Raw genomic sequence first — 27789 nt, 5'->3', positions numbered from 1 at the left:
TAGAGATGCTCCGTTTAGATTTGGGAATGGATACGTGGAAGGGATCACATTAGAGACACTACCGGAAGACTAGACTAGAGCATGCAAATTCATACAATTATATAGAGAATTCAGCCTCAGATGTCAATCGCTTAGCAACCACAAGAACACAATATAATTTTTTTGCCAATTGATTTTGTTTCTCATTTCAAGTTTCTGTGATAGCTAAAAAAATGTGACTTCAGGACTCCGATGTTCAAAGATAATATGTATCATATTTTTCCTCAAAAAAGAGGCTGAAAATCTGAGTGCATCTTATACATCAAATACAGCATTTTTTGCCTCCCGAAGCCCTGTCCCCTTCACCAAAATGGCTGTGCAGAGCTTTATGGAGGCTTTCAGAGCTCCTGGGGGCTGGGAAGGGCAGAAATGAGCAAACAATGGGCCGTTTTTTGCCCCCCCCAGCCCCCAGCAGCACTCTATAAGTCTCCGCAAGGCTATTTCATGCAATTTTTTTGACAAAAAATTGAGCCATTTTCATGAAAAATGGGCCGCTTTTTGCTCGCTTTTAGGTCCTCCCCCGCGGAATACTCTGCAAGCCCCCCCCCCAAGGCTATTCATGCCTTTAAAAAAAACCGGCCATTTTTGGGGTTTGCAGAGTGCAAAAACTTTTTTTTTCCTTTTGGAATGCTCTTTAACTGATTGATGAGAATTACATTGATCAAGTGCTGTGCCAGCAGAAACAAAATCTTAGGTGCTGCAGATTGTCTCTCTCTATCCCTCTCCCTACCTACCTACCTACCTACCATCTCTCCCTCTCCCTACCTATCTATCTACTGTATTTCTCTATCTCTCTATCTCTATTTCTCTCTTCTTCTCTATCCCTCTTATCTACCTACCTACTTTTAAAAAAAAATTGCCTCTTCAAAACCTTGGTGCGTCTTATACTCCGAAAAATACGGTGGTGTATTAGGGTTGCATTTTTCTTAGTTACCATACTAGTCAAAATAAATCTATTCTTGGGCTCATGCTAGAAAATTTACTGAAACCAGAGCAAAATTTCTGGGACACGTCAGAAAACTCTTGCTATAGTTCTTGCCCTGTATATTTATTAGCCTGTTTTTATTTTCAATCAACTCAAGGGAATGTACATCCTTAATCGTTCTGCCTATTTTTCCCACAGCAATCCTCTGTTGCCATATTCCAAAAAATTGATTGTTACCAAAATGAATGAACAGTTAAACACGTTTTATAAGGAACTTTTGTCTGTTTAAATCTTTCTTGGCAAAAAGCTTTTGCCAGGGTCATTAACCCTGGTAAACCCAAGATGTATTTCCTGCTTTTTGGACAGAGTTCCCACATTTTCATCCAAAATTATGATTTAGGGGAGTTGCAAATATTTGTATTTGCATGTCACAAAATGAGTGTTTTTAAATATTAGCTACATCCCTTCAGCTTTATTTTTCTGAATTCACATCAACAGGGCTCATTGTAATTAGAACCAAAGTACTTGATGTGATAAAGCCTTTAGGCCCTGATATGCAATAAGAAGTCTGCAAGAGAACTTCCATGTAGAATAGCAAGTCCAAAATTTCTTGTACTGCACAATAAGTGAATAGACTAAACAGAATAGTATTACAAACAAACTGATAGAAATTCCTAACAATAGTTTCCTGATAGAAGGAAATTGATGCTGGCTCACTCAATATCACATAAAGATGATTTCTCATAAGGAACGAAATAAGCAAACGGATATAACAAGTCAGGTGTCTTCTATATATTTGGGTTCCGAAAAGAATTGAAGCAGGGAAAATAAATGTACAATTAGAAGGAACTTTATTATCATATTGTTTTAAAAATGCATATTTTAAATAAATACTTAAGATAAACATTCGTTTGTAAGACTATCAGAAGTTATGTTCAGATGCTTGAATTCCAACATTATTCCCCTCCTCATTCCTAACCTTAAGTCTTAAAAAATCCAGTTATTCTACTTTTCTGCTTTTGTTATCCATCAACTAATATCTAATACTTGGGATAAAACCCAGCATCTTTCTATGTAACCTTTCCCTATGTTACTGAATTACAGAGCTAAGACATATTCACATAGGTGACTGGTAAGTAATGTTACATCTTCATTTTCTATGACTATTTATTTTAGAATATCTTGCAAGATTTATTTCTCCCATTCTTTCCTTTCTCCTTCCCATGTGCATCCAATTATGTTCTATAGCAGTGTTTCTCAACCTTGGCAACTTTAAGATGGGTGGACTTCAATTCCCAGAATTCCCCAGCCAGCTTGTTGAAGTCCACCCATCTTAAAACTGGTAAGGTTGAGAAACACTATTCTATAGGATTTCCAAATCTCTAGAATAGATTTGGGGATTACACAGAGAATAATTCCTTGTTTCACTACTCTACTCCCTCTCTTTTCCATTGCAAAATGTACACTGTTGGATACAATCTACAAGGAGGCTGATCTGCACGAAATGTTCAATTTATTTTTAAAATGTTTCTTAATTCCCAGGAGAAAAAAAATGAAATATTCAAAGACATTTGATTTACTAAATTGTTTACCAAGGCACATCATCTGTAGGTTTCCTGAGGAGTCATCTTCCGAAATCTAAACAAAATATGCCAACCTATATTTAGATGAGACATTTTATTGCTGTTTCTTTAACACTGTGACTATTCTTAAAAGACCTCAATTCATCTGTATTGTTTTGATCACTGATAATGCAAAAATATCCAAGTTAATAGAACTGTGCAAGAAGCCTATAGTCAGGATTAGCTAACACTAACATTAAAGGTTGAGGTTTGCAAAAAACACTTTTATGTCATTAAGTATTCTATTCAAGTCAGTGCATCATGATTATAAAACCATGGAATGGCTTCATCTTCGCAGTTGGGGGTTCTTTTGTATCCATCTTCAAATTATTTTTCTGAAAAAGAAATACATCATTTTTAAAACCTATTTTTAAAACCTATTTTTAAATAGGTTTTTTTTAAGCTAGATACATAGGTTGTGCACAGGGTAAAAATCTTATTTTAAAAGAAACCTCCATGGAAATCTACAACCATCAAGTACAAAAAGATTCTTTTCACAGACACTGTGATGGTTAGAATTTTAATTCTATGAAGGCCAATATAGCCATTATCTAAAAGTATATTTTAAATTCAGGGATAGGATTCTCCATTAATAAACCAGTTCCCTTAAGAAGAATCTCATGCCAAAGCCCTAACTAACTATGATAAAATTCACTAGTCTAATGAAAAGAAGGACTAGGGGTTACATGATAGCAGTGTTCCAATATTTAAGTAGCTGCCACAAAGAAGAGGAGTTCAAGCTATTGTCCAAAGAATCTAAAGGCAGGACAAGAAGCAATGGATGGAAACTGATCAAGGAGAGAAGCAACCTAGAACATAGGAGAAATTTCCTGACAGTAGGAACAATCAGTGGAATGGCTTGCCTTCAGAAATTGTGGGTGCTCCAACATTGCAGGTTTCTAAGTAGAGATCAGACAGCCATTTCTCCGGAATGGTATAGGGCAAGGGTGTCAAACTCAAGGCCCAGGGGCTGGATTTGGCCCCTGAGGTGCTTAGATCTGGCCCGCGCCCCTCCTGAAAACAGCGAAGGACTGGCCCGCAGTGCCTCTTGCCAGCAAAAATGGAGCTCACAAGGGCCGCCATTGCGAGTTCCATTTTTGCTGGCAGAAGGTTGCAGGAGGCTGTCACAGGTGAAAACGGAGCTCAGGAGCCCGTTTTAACTGGCAGAGCACTCAAGCCAACACAGGCGCCCCCAACACGAGTGATCTTGAGCTGGCCATGCCCATCCTGGCCACATCCCCACTCCACCCCCAAGGTCAAACACAACCCTGATGCGGCCCTCAGTGAAATTGAGTTTGACACCCCTGGTATAGGGTCTCCTGCTTCAGCAGGGGGTTGGACTAGAAGACCTCCAAAGTCCCTTCCAATTCTGCTATTCTGTGAAAAACGTCTTCCATGAATAAACTTTAAAAGGCAATCTTTAAAAACAACAAAGTAACCCCTTTACTATAAACTAGTTAGCATGAAACAATAACCTATTCTTAACTTAAACACTGTGATACACTATATTGCCAAAAGTATTCGCTCACCTGCCTTTACTCGCATATGAACTTATATTGGCTCCCAATAGATGTTCAGGTGCAATTCAAGTTCCTGGTTATTGCCTTTAAAGCAGTGATAGTCAACATGGTCCGTACCGCCCACTAGTGAGCATTTCAGCTTTCATGGTGGGCGGTAGGGGTTTTGTTCGATACTGAGGCACTTTTCTTTTTTTTAATTTAATTGATTTTTTTAAAAAATTTCATAGCATTATTTAAAAATTTTCATTAGGTTTTCAGAAAATCACCATTACTGTGGAACCAGTGGGCAGTTAGAAAATGTTACTACTAACAGAGATACAAAAGTGGGCGGTAAGTATAAAAAGGTTGATTACCCCTGCTTTAAAGCTTTAGATACCATAGAACCGAGCTACTTGCAGGACTACCTGCTCCCCTCAACCTCTGCCTGCCCCATGCATTCCCATATGGACATGCCATGTGCTCCAGATTTCTGATGACTGAATGTCTAATGGATGTTGTTACAAATTCTCTACCCAATACTCATATTAATACAGAACAGATAAATGAAAATCAGTCTGATAAAATCCAGACTATAATTAGCACAAAGAATAATGAAAAAAGTCATTAATTTGGAGAAGTCACATTATAACTGATATGCATCTGTAGGATAATAAAAATGAATGAAGCATGGAGTAGACTAAGGAAATATCTAGCCGCATTATGGGCACTAATGCAGTGTCAGTGACTCAACAATGAATCCAAAGGGGAAAAAAAATTAACAGCAATTCAGTCGGGAAGACATAATCACAGGTTAAATATTGTAAGTTCATATGCGAGTAAAGGCAGGTGAGTGAAGACTTTTGGCAATATAGTGTATAATATGCATGGATTTGGGCAATAGTATAAACCAGAAGCTACTTGGACATGATCAGTTACACATGCAGCTCCTCCACTCTGCTTTGAATGTAGGGTATTTTGCACAACTATTCATTTCTTTATGCATTGACTACTGCACCATCACTTGTATTGTGCACTAGCAGATCACGTGCATTCCATAGCATCTCTTTCCACTTAAGAGGATGCTCCAAGTCACACATTAAAAAGTGTGGCTATTTCCCCAACACTCAAAATTTGGGTTGCATTTCCACCTACAGTTTGAGAGATGCGCTAACCTTTCCATTTGTTAAACACATCTCCTTGGTCCTGCATGTCTCTCCTCTCTCTTGGCCGCAGCGGAGAAAACGCCACTGAAGGGGAGAAGCTATTCCTTCTTTCAAGATGACTCGGGTGTGATGATTTCTTGGCAAGTTCTGCATCAGACGCATAACGTTTTCCCAAAGGGCTAACCACATCCTTTGTTTCCAGGTTCACTGGACTGAGGTTATATGCTGATCTGCACCTTGGCATTCGCTTTCCGGAATCCGGCAGGTGATCAAGTAGATTCTTTTTCAGTGCTTCGTACCGTCTGAGAATCGACTTGAAATCTACTGTGCACTCGTTTCCTGACAGATAATCAGTCGCAGATTTGCTGTCTCTAGAGTTTTCTTCCCCCGAGGCATCGAAGTCCAATTCATGGAAGCTATTAAGACTGATAGATCCTCCTTCTTCTGGGAGAGTTTCTTGAAGTATACCTAGCTGGATGTTGTCATGGCTATCCAAATCGGTATTTGCTTGATTGCTAATTGTTTGAGAAGCATCCCACAACGAAGTTGTATATATTGCAGGCTTCTGACCCACATTGTGTAACAAAGTGTCTGATCCGATATGGTTGTCAGAGCCATCACTCACCTCATGCACACTTCTATTTAAAGTCTGGAAGACTGGTTCTGGGTTTTCCACTTGGTCTGGAGCAGCAAGGGACAATTCTTTCTTGCAAATCATTTCATCCAGTGGCCTAAGAGCCTCTTGGTGTCTCAGCAATTCATCAGTAATCCCTTTCTGCAAACTATCCTGGGGCTTCTCATCTAAAAAGGAAAATTCTGCTCCATCAGATATACAAGATGACATAAACAATGTCAAATTTGAACTTAAACGGCGTCTAAAATCAGGAACTGTATCCCGCAATAACTGTTCCGTGGCTTCGGAATGATGCATTGCTTCACTTGAAGGTACTTCGGTTTCAATAGCCTTTTTCCATGAGCTTCTAATGTCAGTAACTGAAAATGAGTGATAAAAAGATTAAGTACAATATTGTAATTTTCTTTCTAATAATATAGTTCTTTATTCTACACACCACCTTTGAAACTATACTAAGAGAAAACATTCCCTTGGGATATGTACTGGAAAAACAATCCAGTTGCCTTTTTGAAAAAACAAACAAACTTTGAGACAACTATGATGTGGATGACTAAGAATCTCCATAGGCATTTTCAGAAAAAGGTTTCTTTGTTAAATGCTAATCTCTGATTGATACTATACAATACTTGTCAGTGGTGGGATCTTCCACTGTGGAGGATGATCACGCGATTTTCTCAGAAATTGTAAAGCTGTATAAATTCCAGAATGACAATGTATTGCAGTGTAATGTTAAGGGATACTCACTCAGATTTTCTGGAGTTCGTGGAATCTGTTTCCTTGTTAAGAAAGGATTTGAGAATAAGGTACTGATCAGATCTCCTACATCCTTCCCAGTGTTCTGGGGTGAATCAGATATTATTACATCTGCCACCTGTAAGAAAATATAACATACTTAAAAGAGACACACTGCAGCTACACTGCTGAAACATGCTACCTGTAGAAAATGACCAGGCTGAGCCCAAGGGTGTGTGTGTGTGTGTGTGTGTGTGTAGATGTCAAAGGTGTCGTAAGTCATGAGTCCTTTCGTGCCCACCTTAAATGTTCTTTTATCTCCTGTCCATTTCTCTTAATGGCCAGTTGGTCAGATTCTACAATAATCTGACCAACTCTGAGATCTTAAGCTTGCAATAAATGTTTATATTCATTTTGAGTCTCTGTATTTCCCTTACATTTGACACTATCCTTGGAAATTAACCTGCCCTTTGCCCCCTTTATTGGCAGCTACTATGCCTATCCCGAGTCTTCCTTAATTTCAGAACCCATTTGATTATTTATAGAGTGACTAGATAATGCATAATTAAGCTAATGATATGAATACAGAAGGAAAATTAAACATTACAGTCAACATAAATCAAATCAGTATAACTTAAAGTGGCTACAGGCAATAAGCATTATGACACTAACATATACTGCATGAAAAAGGATTTTCACTTGAAGCCTCAAATATGCTCTGGGCTGTTTTCAACCCTCTGAAAGAGGATGAGAAATGCCAGGGAAAGTATGTTTCTCCAGCAGATTATTCTGCAAGTAACCAGCACTGAATACCAAATAATATTCTAAAATTTTAATAACATAAAGATGTTATTGGTATTGCATTCACTTGTCTAATAAAAACATTGGATTTTTAATTTTTACTTATAGCCATCAAACCTTTTCTGCTTTTTATGTAAAAGGGGATCCTCAAAGAACTTCAGATTATGTAAATACTAATGTATAATCTCTTTTAAAATACTCCTTTACCTCTTCAGCCAACTGTTCTTGGGCCTTCTTTAAAGGATCTCCTTTTTTAGCTGATGAAGGTGTTCTAACTGAATCAGCTTGTCTTTTCTTCCCACTTTCTATCCGTCTAGAACTTCTTCCTTTATTCTCTAAGATTTGAAACCGCGAATTATCAGACCTCTTGGGAGTTTCAACATTTGATATCTGAGGGAGGGAAAAAAAAGTTGAGCTTGCAGGGGCAGACCAATATTTTATATTTGCAACAACTGCATTTTAATTTTTATTGCACATCTAGTATTCATAGGTCTCAAGAAAAGGTGGTCAACCATTAATATAAGATTCCATTAGGACCAATGAAAATGGTGATTTACCTTTTCAGAATGTGTGGCAAGTTTCAAGGTCCTAAAAATATAAGAAAGCCTTATTATTAGATGTACACTGTTAAAAGCATGTACTTGTTCAGCTGCTGAAACCTGTTTGCCCCGTATCTGTCCGTTACGATTTCTCTCAATTCATCCCGGTCATCAAAAGGCAACATTGTTATAGGGAGAGCTTGTGACAATTAGAGCAAAGCTTTTCTCTACTTGGGTATCAGCCTCCCATACATGCAAGTTATGTGCATATATCAGGAATATAAGCATACAAAAATGTGTTAGCAATGATCCCTACACACAATATATCAAAACTATGTTGACAATTTATCAGTTAAGTAGAAATAAAAACTTTCATCTCTTGGACCCAAGAGAAAAGATGAAGAAAATATATATAAAATCAATATCTAGTTTTAATACTTTGCAACTTATTTTCAGAAGTACACTTTAAATTCTATTATCTTCTTATACAGATGCATCTAGCTATGTTTCCATTTAGAGAATCACATATAATCTAAATCTACATTCTGATTGTTTCTAAGGCATGGCCCCATGTTATTTATACAATGTTAATATATGCTACTATTCTATACAAGGACATATTAAAATATACCTTTCTGTGACTGTCTTTGTTGAATAATCTTCATTTCCCAGTGTCTTCCCAACTGTTACAAATTCATCTGCCTGAACATTCTTTTTGGTCGAATCTAAATACATTTTTCAAAAGGGAATCAAGAATTGTGTTAATAATATTAGTATTTACCTTATCACTAGTTCTAAGGAAATATTGTTGTATTTATCAGTAGTCTTATCAGACCCAAGCCCAGAGATGAGGCAGTGAAATCCAATCAAATCCAATTCTTTATTTGCCTACACTAATAGACACAATCTTGCCAAACTAAAGAGCAACTTTTGCATCTCATTTGAAAACCAAGGACCCAGAGTATGGAGGAAGAATGGAGAGGCCAATCAAGCACAGTAATCCCACGGTCATTGAACCAGTTTTTGGTGCTTATGGCAAAAGTTGCTCTCATCAGAAAAGAGGACTTTGGACCAAGGAGAACAAGACTTTGGACCACTGTGCTTCAACGCAGCCGTCTACCATGAGATTTTGGAGCACTTCACGCTTCCTTCCACAGACAAGCTTTATGGGGATGCTGACTTCATTTTCCAGCTGCCCACACTGCCAAAAGCACCAAAACCTGGTTCAATGACTGTGGGATTACTGTGCTTGATTGGCCAGTAAACTCGCCTGACCTGAACCCCATAGAGAATCTATGGGGCATTGCCAAGAGAAAGATGAGAGACATGAGACTGAACAATGCACAAGAGCTGAAGGCCGCTATTGAAGCATCTTGGTTTTCCATAACACCTCAGCAGTGCCACAGGCTGATAGCTTCCATGCCATGCCACATTGAAACAGTAATTGCTGCAAAAGGGGCCCAAACCAAGTACTGAGTACATATGCATGCTTATACTTTTCAGAGGTCTGATATTGTTCTATATACAATCCTTGTTTTATTGATTGCATGCAATATTCTAATTTTCTGAGATGGTGGATTTGGGGTTTTCATGAACTGTACACCATAATCATCAAAATTATGACAAATCACTGCTTGAACTATCTTGCTTTGCATGTAATGAGTCTTATCTCATATATTAGTTTCACCTTTTAAGTTGCATTACTGAAATAAATGAACTTTTGCACGATATTCTAATTTTTCGAGTTTCACCTGTACTAGTCAGTTCTTTTTTTTTTCTAACTTAAGAATCTCCAAATTCTAAACCTTTTGTCCTGATCAATTTATCAACTGCCTTCTCCCAAATCTATATTTTTTTTCAGAAATGTACTATTCCCTTGTCTAATAATCCCTAGTATGACATTTGCTTTTCTCACAGATGCCACACTTTAATATAATGTATTCACTGAGCTATCAGTGTGACTAAGTAATTTATTATAGACAGGCTCAATCCCTTCAGTATATGTGTGAAGTTAAGAGGAAGTGTTCCACTACAAATCATTTCACACTTATTTAAATTGAAGCATATGTTTGCCACTTAACTGTTCCTTGTTTCCAAGAAATCATTCTGGAGCTTTTTATGAACCCAAGTGGTTTGCCTTAATCCACAAACTCACCAGATTTATTCCTTATCTCCAAGCAAGATCACTAACAATGGAAAAAGAAACAGTCCCAACCCCACATCTTTAAGAGGCTTCCATTTCTTTGTCCATGTGTTCTTTATTTTGGTTTTGCTTTTACATTGTTACTAATTCATCAAATGGCAAGTACTTTTAACCCACGATTGCTAAATTTGATGAGAACCTTTGTTAGGGGTGTTTTGAAATTCCAAGTATGGAATGTCTACAGGATCACCTGTGTCCCTATTGATACTCTTTAAAAAAATTTCTAGGAAGTTGATGAAGCAGGGACTTCTGTTCTGATCGCAGAGCATGTTTATGTGAACATAAATGTGTCTGAAATGTAGTCACGGGACTAAGGGGAGAACGGTGTGATATTTTATGATGCCCAGAAGTGCTTAATGAGTCATAAACCACCCCTTCCGTGGCTGTCATGACCATAAACTGTTGTTAAACGCTAGTTGTAAGTTGAGGATTACTTGTATTGCTCTTTAAATCAACATAGTACTATGTCAGAAAGGCTGCATACATTTATATAGTAAAGATCATAGGGATAGGTTTGTAAAGAATCTTAGTATTTACTTGGAATTAATGCAGGATATTGACAGAAGACACTCCTTTTATAAGCTTCCTCAGTAGCCGGAGTAAAAGAAAGAGGAGACATAGCGGGTAATAAATCAAGTGCCTTTAAAAATAACAATAATAATATATTGAAATGTTTGCAATTCAAATATACATGCATAAATAAAATAAAGTACAAAGTCAGTTTATTCTAAGTTCAAAAGATTGTCCTATTAGTTTACAGATTAAAAAAAATAATACGATTTATTTTATAAATGTATATGATATGGGGATAATAAATTTGGCTTGTGGATGAAACAGTGCCATCTGGTGAGGTCTAAAAGGCATCAATTCTCTTTTGCAGTGTTTGTCCTATGCAACAATAATCCCCTGATATTGACCATTCATAAGGACCCAAAATCCTGTTTTCACCACCAGCACTGGATGAGAGCATGGGATTAGTCCATCCACAAATGAAAGTTCATGAATGTAATATGAAATGGTCAACCTGTTATTTTGGTTTCAATGTCTGCTGTTTTGTCTTTAGTTCCTTCACTGTTATGCTTTTAACCAATTTTAAGCTGCCTTATACCAGATGACATGAGTTCTAAGATCTTTAATACCATAATTAATTCATGTATACCATGAAATAAACAATTATGGTGTTAAAGATCATAGAACTGTTTTTACCTTAATAAACAATTCATACAGAGCACAGAGACATGCCTACTGGGTCTTTTAAAGTCTTTTTGCAGATTATATACTGCAAATATCCTCAAAATGAATATATTCCTTCTTGCTCAATACATTACCAAGCATAATACTTACAGGGTTTGCATCCTTAATTAAACGAAAAGGTGACTGGCCAAGATGATTTTTCCACTTCAAGTGCCATTCCAGTTGTTTTACAGCAATTGATTGATTTACTGAAATATGATCATCACATTTTAATTTTTGCCTATGGGAAAATTATTAACAAGAATATTAGAACATTTTTAGCTGAATCAAAGATTTTACAAATGAAAATACATTTGTTTCATTATAAAAGCACAGCAGGTTGCATTTAGTATTAAGAAAGTGACATCATTTCTGCAATGGAATTTTCCAAAATCTGTATGTGCTCCAAATCACCTCCGGATTCTAATCCTCTTGAGCAATGTTTCTCAACCTCAGTAACTTTAAAATCTGAGGATTTTAACTCCCATAGGTCTGGACGTCTGCCAGAACCCCACATACAGTGCCTTAAAATTCCTGAGATTGAAAAACACTACTGTACAGCATATCTAGAGTTACAATATTTAGTTACAATAGGGAGACAAAATATATGTATTCTGCTGACATACCAGCAGTATTTGACATATCACACAAACTATTGGCTCTGAAAAGTTTTTTTTAAAATTATTTTAATTATAACATTGCCACAGTCCATGTTTTATAGGAAAAACAAAACCACAGGATACATATTGCACCTAATCATAAATTAATTAATAAATGCTGTAAAGATTCTAAATGGCAACCAGCAAAGCTTGTCCTTAAATATATTTAATAGTCCATTAAAGATCACAAGAATTTTTCCCCCGACAGAAATTTGACAAGAGTATTTTTCACAAACTGGCAATTGAAGAGTATGTTTATTAGAATTAACTGCACTTTAATAACACGAACCTGCAAATAGTTCTTGATGTATCTTCATATGGATGTTATGAACAACTTGCCATAATATACAAGTGAAAGAATTCCAAGGTTTTGTTTACATATAATCAGACTAAAATGAGTAATATATCCACCTGGTTTTTCCTTCCTCCCAAAATAACCTTAACCTTACAAAGACTGTTAGCATAAGATTTTCTCTAATGTTGAACCAGGCAGCTGATGCCCAATAAAGTAGGATCAATAAATTATGGGTAATTTGTTTGGATCAGATTTAGGTATTATTTATGTTAAGTAATCCTATATAGATTGAATTAAAATACACAACAGATGCATACTAAGATGCATACTGCAGAAACCTAATGGTTTGTCAAACCAAATTGTCACATCTTAAATGGATAAGTAATTTTATATTATTCCATAATATCTTTATTAAAAAGTTTATTTGGAAGGCTATTGAATCCACAAAATGGGGACTTCTGAACTTACCTCAGTGACTTCAGCCCCAATAAAGTCTCATTCTGTAATCTGATATTTCCTTCAAGATCCTGAAGGTCTACTTTGAATCCTTTCTTGTCAACATGCCGACGCTCATGCAACAATAACTCCAAGGCTTTGGGTAGTAATTGGAAAATGGTTAACATGTTCAGTTTTCCCTCTTCGTACACATTCCCTACAGGAAACTTTTTTAAAAAAGGAAAAAAAACTGGTTAGCAAATACTGAATTAAGACCACAATTGTATGTGCAATGTTTTGCACAGGGGCTAGTTGCACACACTATTCTCACAAATTATTATTATATTATGCTCACAAATGGCCCCATGATTTTTTAAAATGTGTTTGGTATATCAAGCCCTTCTGCTGGAACATGAGTAAAATTCAAGAATGACAAGGAAGTACTGGTTAAACAAATAAATGCTTTATTTGGTATTTTGCCTCATATTAACTTAAGTTTCGCTTTGTCTACTTCTCAAAAATCATTGCTTTTGTAATGCTTGTTTGAATAGTTTTAGTTTTAAAGTAAAAGTAAGCAAATCTGGTGATTGCGGTCATTCTTAGATATTTAATTCTTCTTTTATTTGCACTGAAACCATATGGTTACAGGGAGCCAGGAAATCCTATATTTTAAAATGTATCTTATGAAAAGGCCTATTGGAAGCTAAATAAAATGTACTTTACACATTTTCCCATTAAGGGACTTTTTTAAAACCAAATTTAACCATCCTGTTTTTATGCTAATTGTCTATGTTATTTGTCATAAGGAATTGGTCTCTGGATTTAAACTTTTGTCCTTAAAAAAATCTCTTTTATGTCCAAATAGTTTCAAAGAACATATATTTTGGTTATAGAAACAGTTCCTAAATGTTTTAATTTTACAGGAATAAAAATGATCTTATTTTGGATTAGTTGCAATTACCAACAATGTGCTTTAAATGCTATCTGTATTCAAGGTTTTTTTTATTTTTATTATAATCTAACATTGCAAATTAATTTGCCTAATTTTTAACCAGTCATAACATCATCCAATCAATTTTAATGAATTAATCAAGTGATAGCAAGAAGCAGAACAATATTCTATAAATATTGACTATTTGAACAGATACCAAGAAACTTACTTTATACATTTCTTTTTCTACCTTTTGAAGCAGAGGCCGTGGAATGCTAACAGAAACACTTGTGCCATCTAATGTATACTGATCAACCTGACCTTTTACTACTGAATCCACTACTTCTCTTTCTTTTTGCAAAAATGTCAGCGTTTCCATTACTGTTGCCCATAAATAGCGGACCTTTGGAGGGAAAAAGAAGATTTTTCAGCAAGCAGAAAAAAATGTGCAATTAAATAAACATTAGATGGAGATTATTGAAAACCTGTTGACAGGTACTCACTTTTTCAATTCGTTCTGTGGTATTACTCTGGCCAGAATCAACTTTTTTCCCCATTCTACCCAGTGAGGAAAAAAAAGTTATTGAAGATAACTTTAATATTGTAACTGTTCTTATTTTTTTGTTAATAGAATAGCAACAGCAAATATATAAATAGAGTACCTCTGTTACCCATACTTTCTAATCTACTCTGTTATATTTATCTTATAGGAACTGCATTCCCCATATGCTATTATTAAGCTTTGGTGGTGCAGTGGTTAAATGCAGTTATTGTAGGCAAACTCTGCCCACAGTCTGAGTTCAATCCTGACAGGCTTAAAGTTGACTCAGTCTTCCATTCTTCTGAGTTCGGTAACAGAGGACCTAGATAGTTGGGGACAATATGCAAATAATACTGACATTGTAAACCACCCAGACAGTGATGTAAAGCACTATGTATGTAAGACGGTATATAAATCTAAATGTTATTGTTGTTTTAAAAAACTGTAAAACAACACAAATGTAAATAAGAAGCATTTCTAATAAAATATTACTTGCTTTTGCAATTGTTTGTCCAGATCCACATTTTCACGTCTTAAATCTCTGATTTGCTTAGTATAAAGCCTGTGAACAGGAAAAAAAGCCAGTTAAGTTATGTAGATGAAAAAATAACCCTACAAAATATTATCAATTAATAACTATTGACATCAATTCAAATTATCGATTGAATTCCTCATTATCAAGTACCTTTTCAATATCAGCAAGTAAATGAATAATCTAAAATGTACTTTTACCTATCAAACTATCCTGCTTTGTAACATATAACATCTTGCCTACAACTTTATAATCTACACGCCACATTTGTAGCTACCTTACTTACAGTGCTTTTTTCTGAAGTTCTTGAATCATCAAATCTTCCTTCTGTAGACACTGTACAAATTTGTTAAGTGACATTTGAGATTTTGCAACAGCCATCTCCAAGTCTGGGGATCTTGAGGTCACCACTTCTGGGTGGGGTATACCAGCACCTACACAAAATGATTCCAAAATCTACATTGGGAAATATGAACTCAACCACTACCAAAAGGCAGCAGTATTTTAAGACATCCGAGCCTCTCAATCAAGCAAGAGGTTGAAAAGCAGGGTAGAAGAATGACTATGGTGAACGCATGATATCAGGAAACCCACATCTATCTACGTGGTGCAATAATTTCAGAATGTATCCAGGACTACTTCAATGAACAAAGTTTATTTCCAATTTTTAAAAACCTTTGATATTTTGTCCCACTTCTGAACATTTCCTGAAATGAATCCATGAGAATAGCCAGCTGTACAGGATGATTCCATAGATGATTCAAAGCTAAAGCTGACAAATTACATTCTATCAGTCCACTTCACCTTCCCCTATACGATTTTGCTCCAGAAGTACTTAATCTTTAAGTCTGGTGCCATAAAAGAAAACACACAACCAGGCACCAGGTACAACTGTAGTTAGTCTCAGTAATTTGAATAACTCATTAGAGAACCATATATTCATTTTTGCTTTTGTTTGTTCTTTCACTAGATTTTGTCATATAACCCTATCCATTATTTTTTCAAAAATATTACTGCTATAATCAGGCTCATCTTTAAGGTTCCTTTAATATATGAAAATTATGAACTGTGTTAAGTGTGCCAATATAACTGAGATCATATACTTCATCACTTTTTTTTGTTTTCTTTAAACTAACAGTTCAGGCTACAATTAAATTAAATATATTATATTTAGCAATTGTTCTGCAAATAGGATCATAGTTATTGTCTGGAATATGCAGATGGCTTGGTCCTTGGACTATACCACCTGTATGCAACCTTTCCCTATGTGCCAAACCGAGGTGTGCATATTGATTTATCTAGGAATTCAGAGAAATGAATTCTCAGAAGAGACACCTGAAGCACCATCAACGAAAGGACTTACCGTATATACTCGAGTATAAGCCGAGTTTTTCAGCCCACTTTTTGGGCTGAAAAAAGCCGCCTCGGCTTATACTCGAGTCTACAACTGGATCCGGCAGTGCTGTTGCCTGTTGGAGGAGGAGGAGGCGAACCAGCCTGCCATCGCCGGCCACCGCTAGCCCTGCCGCTCTTCCCACCCCCTTCCAAGCCCCACAGTCCAGCGGATGGAGCAGCGAAGCCCCGGGGCTTCGCTGCTGCTCCCCGCATTTTCTGCACGGGGATCCCTTGGAGAGGGGATTCCAGCCTGCCATCGCCATACGGTAGCTAGTTTTAAGTTTTCTCCCCATTCTTCCTGTGCTTACCAGCATCAAGCGGCTTGGGAAGGCGGGGTGGGGTGGGGTATGAGCGGACGGCTAAAACGAGACACCTGGTCGTTGGGATCAAGGAAAGATGACATTCGAGATAAATAATGATAATAATAATAACAACAACAATAACAATTGCTGTTGTTTGTCCAAGGTGGGAATCCGTCGGATCCCTAGCCTTAGTTTGATGCAACGCACGCAGGAATCAGGTCGGGGGAAACAGCTGGTTTTCCAGGGAAAGGTTGTTAAGATTGCGCAGCCGGCGCGAGCCTGTCTACGGCTGCTTCAAGGCAGGAGGACGGGCGCCTCCACCACACCCCCATCTTCGTGCCCCTCCGCCAGCCTAACCCGGCTGTTTTAACGGGAGCGAAAAGGGGAGGTTGTACCCCCCCCTTTTCTCGAGGCTTTTCTGGTGTTTGTGTGTGTGTGTGAATTCCAGCGATGCCTCGCTGATAATTGTGGGGAGGCAGCAGGCGAGCGGTGGTTCCGCTGGATTGGCGACTGCGGGGTGCGCCGCGGAGAAAGCATGCGATGGAATGTGCTTTCCCTACGCGGCTGAATTTTCAAGGCATTAGTGGAGATGGGGGCTTTCATGTGGGTGGGGGAGTTTGGGGAGAAATAAAGCCGCCTCTCCGGTGAGAACTAAGAAGAGGGGCGAGGGGGAGAGGAGTGGAGAGGCGGCTTTTTCCTCAGTCGCCCCGCCATTGGGGCGCTTCCATTCCTCCCAACCTTCCCCCCTCCGAGAATTCTTGGGGTGCTTAGGAAGGCTTTTCCCGCGCCGCCCCTTGAGGGGAAGCCTCTGCTAAGAGAAAATGTACTTCGGTTGGTTTGTTTTTCTCTCGGGTCGGCCCGAAGCTGGGAACGCAGCGAGAAGGCTCGGCTTGTATTTATGGACGCGGCTTAAAGGCGCGTTTGAGTGCAAGCAAGTCTTCTCAGCGGCTGGAAATAAACAAGCTGTTCTCGCCGTCGCGGGCGTCTCTGCTTAGCGCCTTCTTGAGCGAAGGGGAAATGGCGGGGCAGAGGAAATGGGAGGCTCAGCGGCCGCAAGACTCCTCGGTAGTCGAAATAGGGTAAACCCGGGGAAAGCGACTCCCAGAGAGGGGATTAGAAGTCCATTAATTCGAATGCGATGGCTTGGGGGAAACGTGGCGGTGTTGACGCCCAATAACTTGAATGGGACGACCTGTGGGGCTTGGAAGGGGGTGGGAAGAGCGGCAGGGCTAGCGGTGGCCGGCGATGGCAGGCTGGTTCGCCTCCTCCTCCTCCAACAGCACTGCCGGATATCCGCCCAACGCTGCGGGGGCGCCAGCGGGAGCTTTGGCGGCTTCACCTCAGCCGCAGCGCTGGGCAGCAAATGTGCTGGTGCTGTTGGAGGAGGAGGAGGAGGCGGCGGCAGCAATAGCACCTGAGGACAGGACAAGAAGCAATGGAAACTTGTCAGAAGGAGACTCAAGCTGGAAATAAGGAGAAATCTGACAGTAAGAACAATTAAAATCCTAGGAAAATGTCCTTTCATGAAAAATTACTTTTTCAGTTAACTCTGCCTGACATTAGTTGGGCGAACAGAAATATTAGTTGGCCAATTCTAAAAGGGAGCACCAGAAAGAACTTAAAATATTTTTTAAGAGAGCTGGGTTTTTCATTTATATTATATGTATGAACAGAATTAACACAAATTGCAGATACCAATCAAACATAAAGAAAAAAAGGGTGAAATAATGCTCATTTTTAAAAACTCAGTGAAAATAAAAACAATATACCAAGAAGGTGGCATACTGGTTGTGATTTGATCTCTTCGTGGGATCCCGGGGATCCCCTATACAAGTATTTTAATATTGCAGACTTGCAGTATTATAAGTCATACTGATATTATAGAACACTTTAATTAAGCGGGTCCCTTGAATAAACATAACTTTGAGTTTCAAATAACACTGATTTTTTATTTTTGAAATTTACCGTAGCTGCTGCATTTCCCACCCTAGGCTTATACTCGAGTCAATAACTTTTCCAGCTTTTTGGGGTAAAATTAGGTGCCTCGGCTTATATTCGGGTCGGCTTATACTCGAGTATATACGGTATAGCTAGTCTGACCGAATATAGGCAAAAGCTGACATCTGGGACTATCTTGCAGTGATAAACATAGGAAAACACTAATATCTTTTCACTTTTATTGCATTTTATTTATCAAACATCTCCTTCATAGAGAGACTCTGCGTGGTAGAAGTAAAAATTTAAAACCAAAAACAATTTAGATAACAGGCAAATAGTTAAAATTCAACATAAAAAGTTAATTATAAGGGGGGGGGGGGCTGCAGGGCGCCAACCAGGCTCCTGATCTTGTATTCCTCTGTGAGCCCCAAGCAAGGGGGCAAAGCCAAGTCCTTAGACATTTTAAAAAGTCCAGAAGAATGGAGTGCCAGTCTCGCCTCTGGGCCTGGGGAGAGAATTTAACAAAGGGCAGGAAGGGTTCTCTTCCTGAACCCTGCCAGTTGAAATTCTTCAACTGATGGGGTTCGAAACATGCCTACTTGACTGGATGGGACAGATTGATGTAATGGCGAAAATAGTTCTATAAGTAAACTGGACCTATGTAATGTAGAGCTTTAAAGGTTATAACCAAAACTTTAAATTGGACTTAAATTGGTGGTAATTTATTAGTGTTTTAATTATTTTAATTAATACATTTAATTATAATTTTATTGGTATTTATTGGTATTTTGTTCAATATATTTTTATTGATTTTTTTGTCTATAAAGTGATCAGGTTGTTCTCTGTTTTTATTGTTTATTACACTGTGAACCATCCGGAGTGAGTTTGGAATTGAGTCTGGCTAATTTGAATTAAATACATAAAAAATGAAAATGCTGAGAAGGAACTTTGTCATCATTGCTGATGATCCCCAACATCTTGTATTTGCAACAGAATGCTGGATGGATTCCATCAAACACTTTTTGCTTGCAATGATCTTTCACAGTTTATTTAAAATCTTATGAAGTAAGTGGCTTTATGTGAGGAAGTTCCTCACTAGCATGAATTTCCCATTTTAAAAAAGTAAATTCCAAAATTTTGTTTCCCCACAAAACAGCATAGTAAATCATGATTGCTTACCTAGAGAGTCTACTTTAATATGATGCATTATAACATATCTTGCAAAGTGGAACATTAGATGAATGAATTTGGGTCCACCAGGAGAAAGAAATAATGATGCAACAACTGAAGGGAAAGTGTTTCCACATTCATCCTAGGGATTTAAAAATGCACAGGTGAAGTGTAATTGATAGTATCAACTTCCGTTAAGTTCAAAAGAAGTTAGAGAAGTTCTCTTTAAGCAATAGAGCCAACACACTGAAATGTGGCAAATTATGATTACCTTGCATGTTAAAGCAACTACATAAGCATCCCTAGGCCAAAAGGGATGTTTCACAAATACGTTTCATACATTCCTTTCCTATTATCTTAATTGCCTGGCAAGGTAAAAGAATAGCTTTGGTTTTGCTCAAATCCAATTAGCTTGAATTCACTGGTTGCTAATATAAGCCAACAAGCTGTGAATGTAATACTATATTTAACAGAACACAAATGAGTCTCAATAAGAGTATAAAAAAAATACGAAGATTGATCCTGGATGACAAGTAGCAGTTTTATTGATCAACTATCTTCAGGTCTGGGGAGAGAAGACTTTTAAAGAGAAAAAAGGAAGAGGAGACCCTTCCATACTTCACACTCTACTAAACTTGAAAAAGTTTTGGCAACAAGAAGAAATCAATATTTTGTAGCTATGGCTTTCAGAATCCTTGATGCCATTCATTCTAATAGGAGCTTTAGTCCAAAATGTCTAGAAGATATCAGGTTGCTTAAGAAATGACCGTAATAGCAGCAAGAAATCTCTCATCAAGCAGCATCCATGACAAATTTTAGAGATCGTGTTTCAAAGAAAATTTCATACAAAAATATATATTGAAACATAGAAGGCAAATATATGGACACCTTTCATTCTTACCAATACTTACTGATATCCTTTTTAGCCATTCATAGCATTGCTTCCTGAATTCAGAGTCTGCCTTTTTGTCTATGGGAGGATAGCAAAATCTTTCCATTCCAAAGGAAAGGAAAGAGAATAATTTCAACAAATATGCAAGGAACCAGACATAGTTTTAAGGTAGCTGAGCAACATAAAATATTTCTCACAAAGTTTAACTACATTTGTGTGTGTGTTGTTGTTGCATATTGACTTAGTTTTTACTCTAGAAGCTTCATATCAACAATAAAAATACTTATATATCATTGTGTTGTATTTTTAAAATAATTCTAATAAGGCTGGATCATTGATATAGAATTTCTCTTGAATAAATGTTTCCAGCAAGACTTCCTGCATCAGAGTGGAGCTGCTCCGCCTGATCATAGTTCTTTGCTTTTTTGGAGCAGTAAAAGGATCATTACAACATACATTCATACTTCCAGTTCCACTTCAATACAACTTATAGAATAGGGTGGCACTGTAAATATTAACCTTTTGGGGGAAGGAGAAGGCATCATGGTATAAGACTGTGATGATGAACCTATGGCATCTATGCCAGAGGTGGCACACAGAGCCCTCTCTATGTCCACACACGCCATTCCAGCTGCTCTTCTGGTTTCCAGCATGCATGGTCGATGTGCACCGGAGCACCAGAAACCTGAAGACCAGCTAGCTGGTGCGCATGCACATGCCAGCCACCTGGTCTTCTGGTTCTCCGGCACATGTGCACGTTCCAGTTTGGGCACTTGGTTCCAAAAGGTTCACCATCACTGGTCTAAGAGAATGACAACAATATTTTGATGAGCCATGAGAGAATCATTCTAACAACCTCCTTCAGTGAGGAGAGTAGTACAGCAAGATTGCTCAAGTCTTAATAATCATAATTTTCGTTTGTTATGGACTTGGTAAGTAGCTTTTAAGATTAAATAACACATTTTATTAAATATTACACTCACCTAAAAACCTCATTACAATGTGACTGGTCCAGCTTTGAAAACAAGAACCATGCAACAATGTGAAATGCATCTTTGTTTGGTTTATCAAACATGTTCCTTAAAAAAAGTTAAAAAATAATTACTCATATACAATTGTAGGATAATTAACTGAACCAACTTTCTTTTTCCCTAACAGTGTTCCTGCTATACTATCATCACATGTAGAACCTCAGTATGCTGCATTCACAATTCTACACACAGTCTTTACAAAAACTGGTTTCTTTTGAAGAGCATGACTGCATGTTACTATGAATCACAGATTAATATAAATGAGCACAAGCTTAAATGCTCTGCCAAATACCACTTGTTCCTGAATTAGTTTTCTATAAACTCTCTAGAGCAGTAAATTTACATAGTCTAAAAATTGTTCATATTTTCCAGATCTGACTAAAATTGTAGTTCAACCATGCACAGTGACATCTAGGTTATTTCATAATTACAGTACAATGCAGCAGGGGTGAAATCCAGCAGGTTCTGGAAAACCAGTAGCAGAAATTTTGAGTAGTTCAGAGAATCAGCAAATGTCACCTCTGGCTGGCCCTAGAGTGGGATGGGAATGGAGATTTTGCAGTATCCTTCCCCTGCCACACCCACCAAGCCACAATCACAGAACCAGTGGTAAAAAAAATGAATTTCACCACTGCAATGCAGGAAGAAACATCTATTTAATTCTGAATAGGAAAATTGTACATGATACTCCTATATCAACAAGGTTTGGCTATTATTAATTCCCAAATACCATCTTTAAGCAAATATTCATTCTCAGATTTGTAGTTTAAAATAAATTCTACATCACCAACATTACAAAATCATGATTTGTTTTAAATGTGGAAAAGATATCACCCAATATAAGTAACAGCAGGGATGGTTTTGATCAAGGGTCCGCAATGTAGTCAATATCAATCCCCAAGAGTCAATGGTAAATCCAAGTGTGGTAAAATGGGATTAACAAATTGTCAATAAGTGATGGAAAGTCAATCTTTCCAGGCCTCCTTACTGGCTCCACCCCAGTCCCTCATTCTGAAGATGAACAAGCTGGTGGCAAGATATTACCCAGGATTGAATGGTCAGCTTCCAGCTAATGGAACCTTAAGTTTTATTTATTTATCTAATTTATATAGTCATCCATCTCACAAGTGACTCTAGGCAGCATACATGACTAAAACAATACATATCTGAAATAATTATCAATATTTTAAAAAGTTTTAAAACAAAATTAATGGGCTAAGGAATGTTAATAGTAATGGACCCACTTCATCAGTTCACCTGTCCCCAAAGGTCTCCAGGCCTGTTGGAAAAACCAGGTCTTAAGGGAACTTTGGAAGTCTAGAAGTGATAAAGCCATCCTCATTTTGGGTTAAGAGAAGCTTCCACAACACAGGGGGAAATAACAGAAAAGGCCTGCTACCTCGATCCTGCCAAATACAGCAGAATAATGACTCCTTAAACAGGACCCATAACATACCCATACTGTTCAAACTAGTGGGAGAGATGGATGAAATCAAGAAAAGGTGGTTCCTCAATTAACCCAGTCTCATGCCATGTTGTTTTAGTCCTAGTATTATTAAATACTTATTAAATTATTTTCATATAACCAATGTTTGGAGGTTGATATTGATGATCAATTGTTTAGTGACTGTTCAAAGTTACAACAGCACTGAAAAAGTGACTTATGACCATTTTCATTCTTACGACTGTTGCAGCATCCCCCTTGTCAAGTAATCAAAATTCATACATTTGGCAACGGACTCATTAGTGTCCTGGAGTCATGTGATCACCATTTGCAACCTTTGACAAGCAAAGTCAGTGAGGAAGCCAATTCAGCTTAACAAACGTATTACTAGCTTAACAACTGCAGTGATTCATCTGTGGCAAGAAAGAATGGGACAAAACTTAATTAACAGCTGTCTTGCTTAGCAACAGAAATCTTGGGTTCAATTGTGGTCGTAAGTCCAGGACACCTGGAATATATTAATGGAGCAGCTTGCTTCCCACAACTGACCCAATCCAAATTCCTAACACACAAACCTGACAGCATCATAGGAATAGCGAAACTTTGTTTAATAATAGCAAAACCTAGGATAGTAATATTATATTAATATAACATGGGGTTTCACGTTGTGGATTTTTAATGTTGTAAATCATCTGAAGTCAGCTGCGAGTTAGCAGGACCTTTGAATTTATATGCATATATATTATAATACATATAAACTAATACATATTATAACTAATATAATACATGGAGCTATATAATACATAACTAATATGTATCAGTTATAGCTAAACACTGCAGCCTGTGCCCTTTGTGTATTTTATTTATTAGTTATACATACCGGTATAACTAATACATATAACATGTCTTAGTTATATGTATAGCTAATAAATAAAATAACCGAAGGGAACAGGCTGCAGTACTTTACCAGTTCCTGGGCAAAGTCTTCCCACTTCTTTGGGAGCATAGAAACAGAACATACAGATGCTGAAAAGGAAATCAAAGTGCGTCCCATCGCCTCTCCACTTACACGTCCAGCCGGAGGTGAGTCGAAAGTTTCCCGGCAGCGGCGTTTACCGCGGGATCGAAGCCCAGAGCCAAGAGGTAGAACCACAAGTGCTCCTTCTCCCAAGCAGGAGGCGAGAACGGGTTGCTCATCTCTCCGGCGCCGCCAGACCTCCCAACACCGACGGAAGGCTGACTCAGCGAGCCACGGAAGGAGCACCAGCGGCTCGCTTCCCGGTCAGCTATGCAAACGAAGCTCTCTCCCTCCACCTCACCCCCGGCTTCTTTCGGGTAACGGCCGCCTTCACATTCTCCCCGGAGTGAGTTCCGTTAATAGCACAACCCTCAGAGCCGCCATTTTGCCTAACCCGCCAAATTGTAAATCGAAAGCGGGCGGGGTTTTATGAATTACAGAGGGAAATATTACCGAATCAAAATCCTTGGGACCCAAGACCCTTTTACGTCATCGGCGGCTTCTCGGCCAATCCGAACGAAAGGAAGAATTTCCCATGATGCACCATGGAGAAGTCCCGCACGAAGTCGGAAACACACAGAAAGCTGTAAAAAGGATGGGATCGAGTTAGGAGGTGGAGCTGCGATCGTAATTGAAAGAACATTTATCTTAAAAAAGATAATAATATAAGTTTCTCTTTTCTAGGAGGCTTGTTTTCCCAAGCCATAGCTCGAGCAATATTTTTCTATTATTTTCCTATAGAGAAAAAGTCTGGCAGCATCTTTTCCTGACAACAAAAAGTTTTTAACAAGTTTGTCTTTCTTAATAAAATATGCTAGATGCTACCAGATGCCTAATTTACTTACTTTTCTTTTTTGCCACTATAAACTAATGGATCTCTCTTATAATTTTCTTGTACGGGTTTCACTATTGTTGGTTCGTTGCACCTCATAAAATTATTATTTGCTAAGGGCAATAAATATAGTCGGAGTTAGCATAGGGAATACTTATTTGAAATTAGTGACTGCGCCTGTAGTTGGTTACACAAGGGATTCCCAAATTGTGGGTTGGGATAAGTAATCTTGGATGTTACAGCATCTCACCAAATTGAGATCTCAAAACAATGTTACATGTGCAAATCTTGCCATTTGTGTATTGTGGTCCCCATGTGTGACAAAACTTAGGTAAATCATAGTACAGGTAGTCCTTTACAACAGTTCATTTAGTGCCTGTTCAAAGTTACAACGGCACTGAAAAATGTGACATGACCATTTTTCACATCTTTGCAGCATCCCTGTGATCATGTGATCAAAATTCAGATGCTTGGCAACTATTTATGACAGTTGCAGTGTTCCCTTTTGCGGCCTTCTGACAAGCAAAGTCAATGGGAAAGCCAGATTCACTTAACAACAAGGTTACTAACTTATCCACTGCAGTGATTCACTTAACAACTGTGGCAACAAAGGTCAAAACTCAATGTCTCACTTAACAACAGAAATGTTGGACTTCATTATGGTCCTAACTTGAGGACTATCTGTATTCAGTACATAAAGTTGCAATGCATTTTTTTTTCAGATCCACACCAGTGGTGGGATTCAATTTTTTTTACTACCAGTTCTATGGGCATGGCTTGGTGAGCATGGCTTGGTGGGCGTGGCAGGGGAAGAATACTGTAAAATCTCCATTCCCTCCTGACTCCAGGGCAAGATTACTGCAAAATCCCCATTTCCTCCTGATCAGCTGGGACTCGGGAGGCAGAGAATAGATGAGGGCAGAGGTGGTGTCACCCTCTGTTTTGCTGCTGCTTCGGCTGCCATTGAAACGGGGAGGGGGGGCATGGTATTTGGGAGGGGAATCATTGCTGTGCTGGAGGAAGTTTTTAGACGCTGAACTGACCACCTTACTGGGCATGTGGAGGAAGGGAGGTTCCCGCCAAGGCCAACAGTCCAGCAACGGTCCAGCATTCCATCCTGGTGATGCCTTTTGAAGTTATCTCACACCTGACATTTGGGGGCAATATGATTGGACTGTGCTCAGGGATGGCAAGGGGAGGGGAATGAATTATGCATTATATTATTAGCTTTCACGCCTAATTAACCAGACTCAGCTTAGCTTTGCAACTGTTCATTTATAATTAGTAAAAGTACACTTGATTTCAATTCAAATGGAGTCCAGTGGTTTTCTTTCCTGATTACTGAATGAAGTAATGCTGACAGGTGGTATATATACTATCCTGGAGAAGATGGAAAGCGACCCATCAACAAGCCTATTGATGATAACCCGGTTGGATGGAACAAACAACAAACAAACTATGTTTCCTAGTCTATGAAATGCAGTCTACGCCTGCATAGGGAAGGTTTATGGGATGCTGTACAGAATCCACGGATGTAACTGCTTGGAATCCAGATAATGATGATGATGCCAAGAAGATAGCAGATTTTCAGCGATGCAACGAACGGGTGTTGTGTACAATTGGTCTAACACTGAATGACCAACAATTAGTTCATATTCGTGGAGAAGATTCTGCTGCAAGATGGTGGGAGAATTTGAAGAGGATTTATGTACGTGACAATGTAGATGCACACATACATCTTAACACGAAAACTGTTTAGAGCACGTTTTCTGAAAGGTGGAGATATGTTTGCTCATTTAACCTTTATGAAAGGTTTTTTTCAGGAGCTACATGAAAAAGAACTAATTTTCTCTGAGCTACATCAAGTTTTCAGAAGTGGTTCCTCATCTCCTCACTGGATGATAGTTATGATGCTTTTGTATCTTCTCTTGATGTCCTAACCCAAAATGAACTAACATTGACTGACATTACTGCACGACTGTTGGAAGAGTCAAGAAGAAGGATGGAAAGGGAACAACAGAGAGAGAAACCACCACAACATGAGGAGACACATTCTACTGCCTATACTGTTCGAAAATGTTGTTCTTGTGGGGCTAAGGGACATATAGCTAGGTTCTGTAAAAAGGCAAAACAACAGAATGCTGAAAGAGCTAGAAAAAATGCTAATGTCAACTTAGCTATGTCTACTTTGGCTATGTCTAGCAATGCACCAGTAAACCATGATTTGTGGGTTGTTGATAGTGGAGTATCACAGTGCATTGCTAGAGATAGAAAAAGGTTTGTAAAATTGACCACGAGCAAAGAACATGTATTTCTGGCAAATGGATGGAAGGTGAAGGCGGCTGGTGAAGGTAGTGCATGTTGTTCATTCCTAAATGAGCAGTTACCAATGTTATATGTACCTAACCTGAAATTCAACTTACTGTCAGTTAGGGCTCTGGTTAACATTGGCTATGTGGTAACCTTTAGGGGAGATATCTGTATTATTGAAAAGGATAACGGGGTTATTGCTACTTTAAAAAATGTTTATATGTTATACCGGATGGCCAGATGGCTAACACAGCTTATAATGTTAAACCCCACGACGAATGCATACATTTACTACATAGAGGCATGGGGCACATTAATTTGAAGATGCTGCAACAAACTTGTTAAGTTGGCAGAAGGAGTAAAACTAAAACCATGCGGAAAATATTTAAACTGCAATGTTTGCAACAGGAGAAAAGCAAAGTTACTCCAGCAAACAGACTGAATGGTTTTAAAACAAAGAAACCTCTGGAGGTTTTTTTTTGCTGATATAATAGGACCTAAGAAAACCAGTTTGGGAGGTGCCTGTTATGTTTTGAGTATCATGGATCATTATTCATGATACTGTTTCTGTTACTTAATGAAAAACAAACAGAAACGTTTCAGCATTTCTTTAATTGGCTGAGGTTTGCAGAAAGAAAGATGAAAGCCAAGTTTATTACTGTAGTTACTGATAA

The 27789-nt window shown here is 38.1% G+C and overlaps 1 protein-coding gene and 1 non-coding gene across 2 annotated transcripts; both read right to left on the bottom strand.

Annotated features, from left to right (window-relative positions):
• Positions 1–2819: 2819 nt before the first annotated feature.
• HAUS6 (HAUS augmin like complex subunit 6) lies at positions 2820–24371 on the bottom strand. The gene is made up of 17 exons (XM_032214532.1): positions 24025–24371; positions 21464–21559; positions 20500–20578; positions 19598–19730; positions 15070–15217; positions 14748–14813; positions 14214–14268; positions 13940–14113; positions 12813–13006; positions 11502–11631; positions 10695–10797; positions 8586–8679; positions 7973–8003; positions 7623–7805; positions 6627–6753; positions 5258–6241; positions 2820–2921 (listed from the first exon to the last, which is right to left on the bottom strand). Exons 1-17 carry the CDS (start codon positions 24150–24152, stop codon positions 2914–2916), a joined length of 2733 nt encoding a protein of 910 aa, XP_032070423.1. The 5' UTR covers positions 24153–24371; the 3' UTR covers positions 2820–2913.
• Positions 8073–8203, bottom strand: LOC116506894. Its single transcript, XR_004255102.1, has one exon.
• Positions 24372–27789: the final 3418 nt, after the last annotated feature.

This window comes from Thamnophis elegans, chromosome 3 (assembly GCF_009769535.1).
Source record: "Thamnophis elegans isolate rThaEle1 chromosome 3, rThaEle1.pri, whole genome shotgun sequence".
NCBI lineage: Eukaryota > Metazoa > Chordata > Lepidosauria > Squamata > Colubridae > Thamnophis > Thamnophis elegans.
This window is presented reverse-complemented; position numbering and strand designations above follow the sequence as displayed.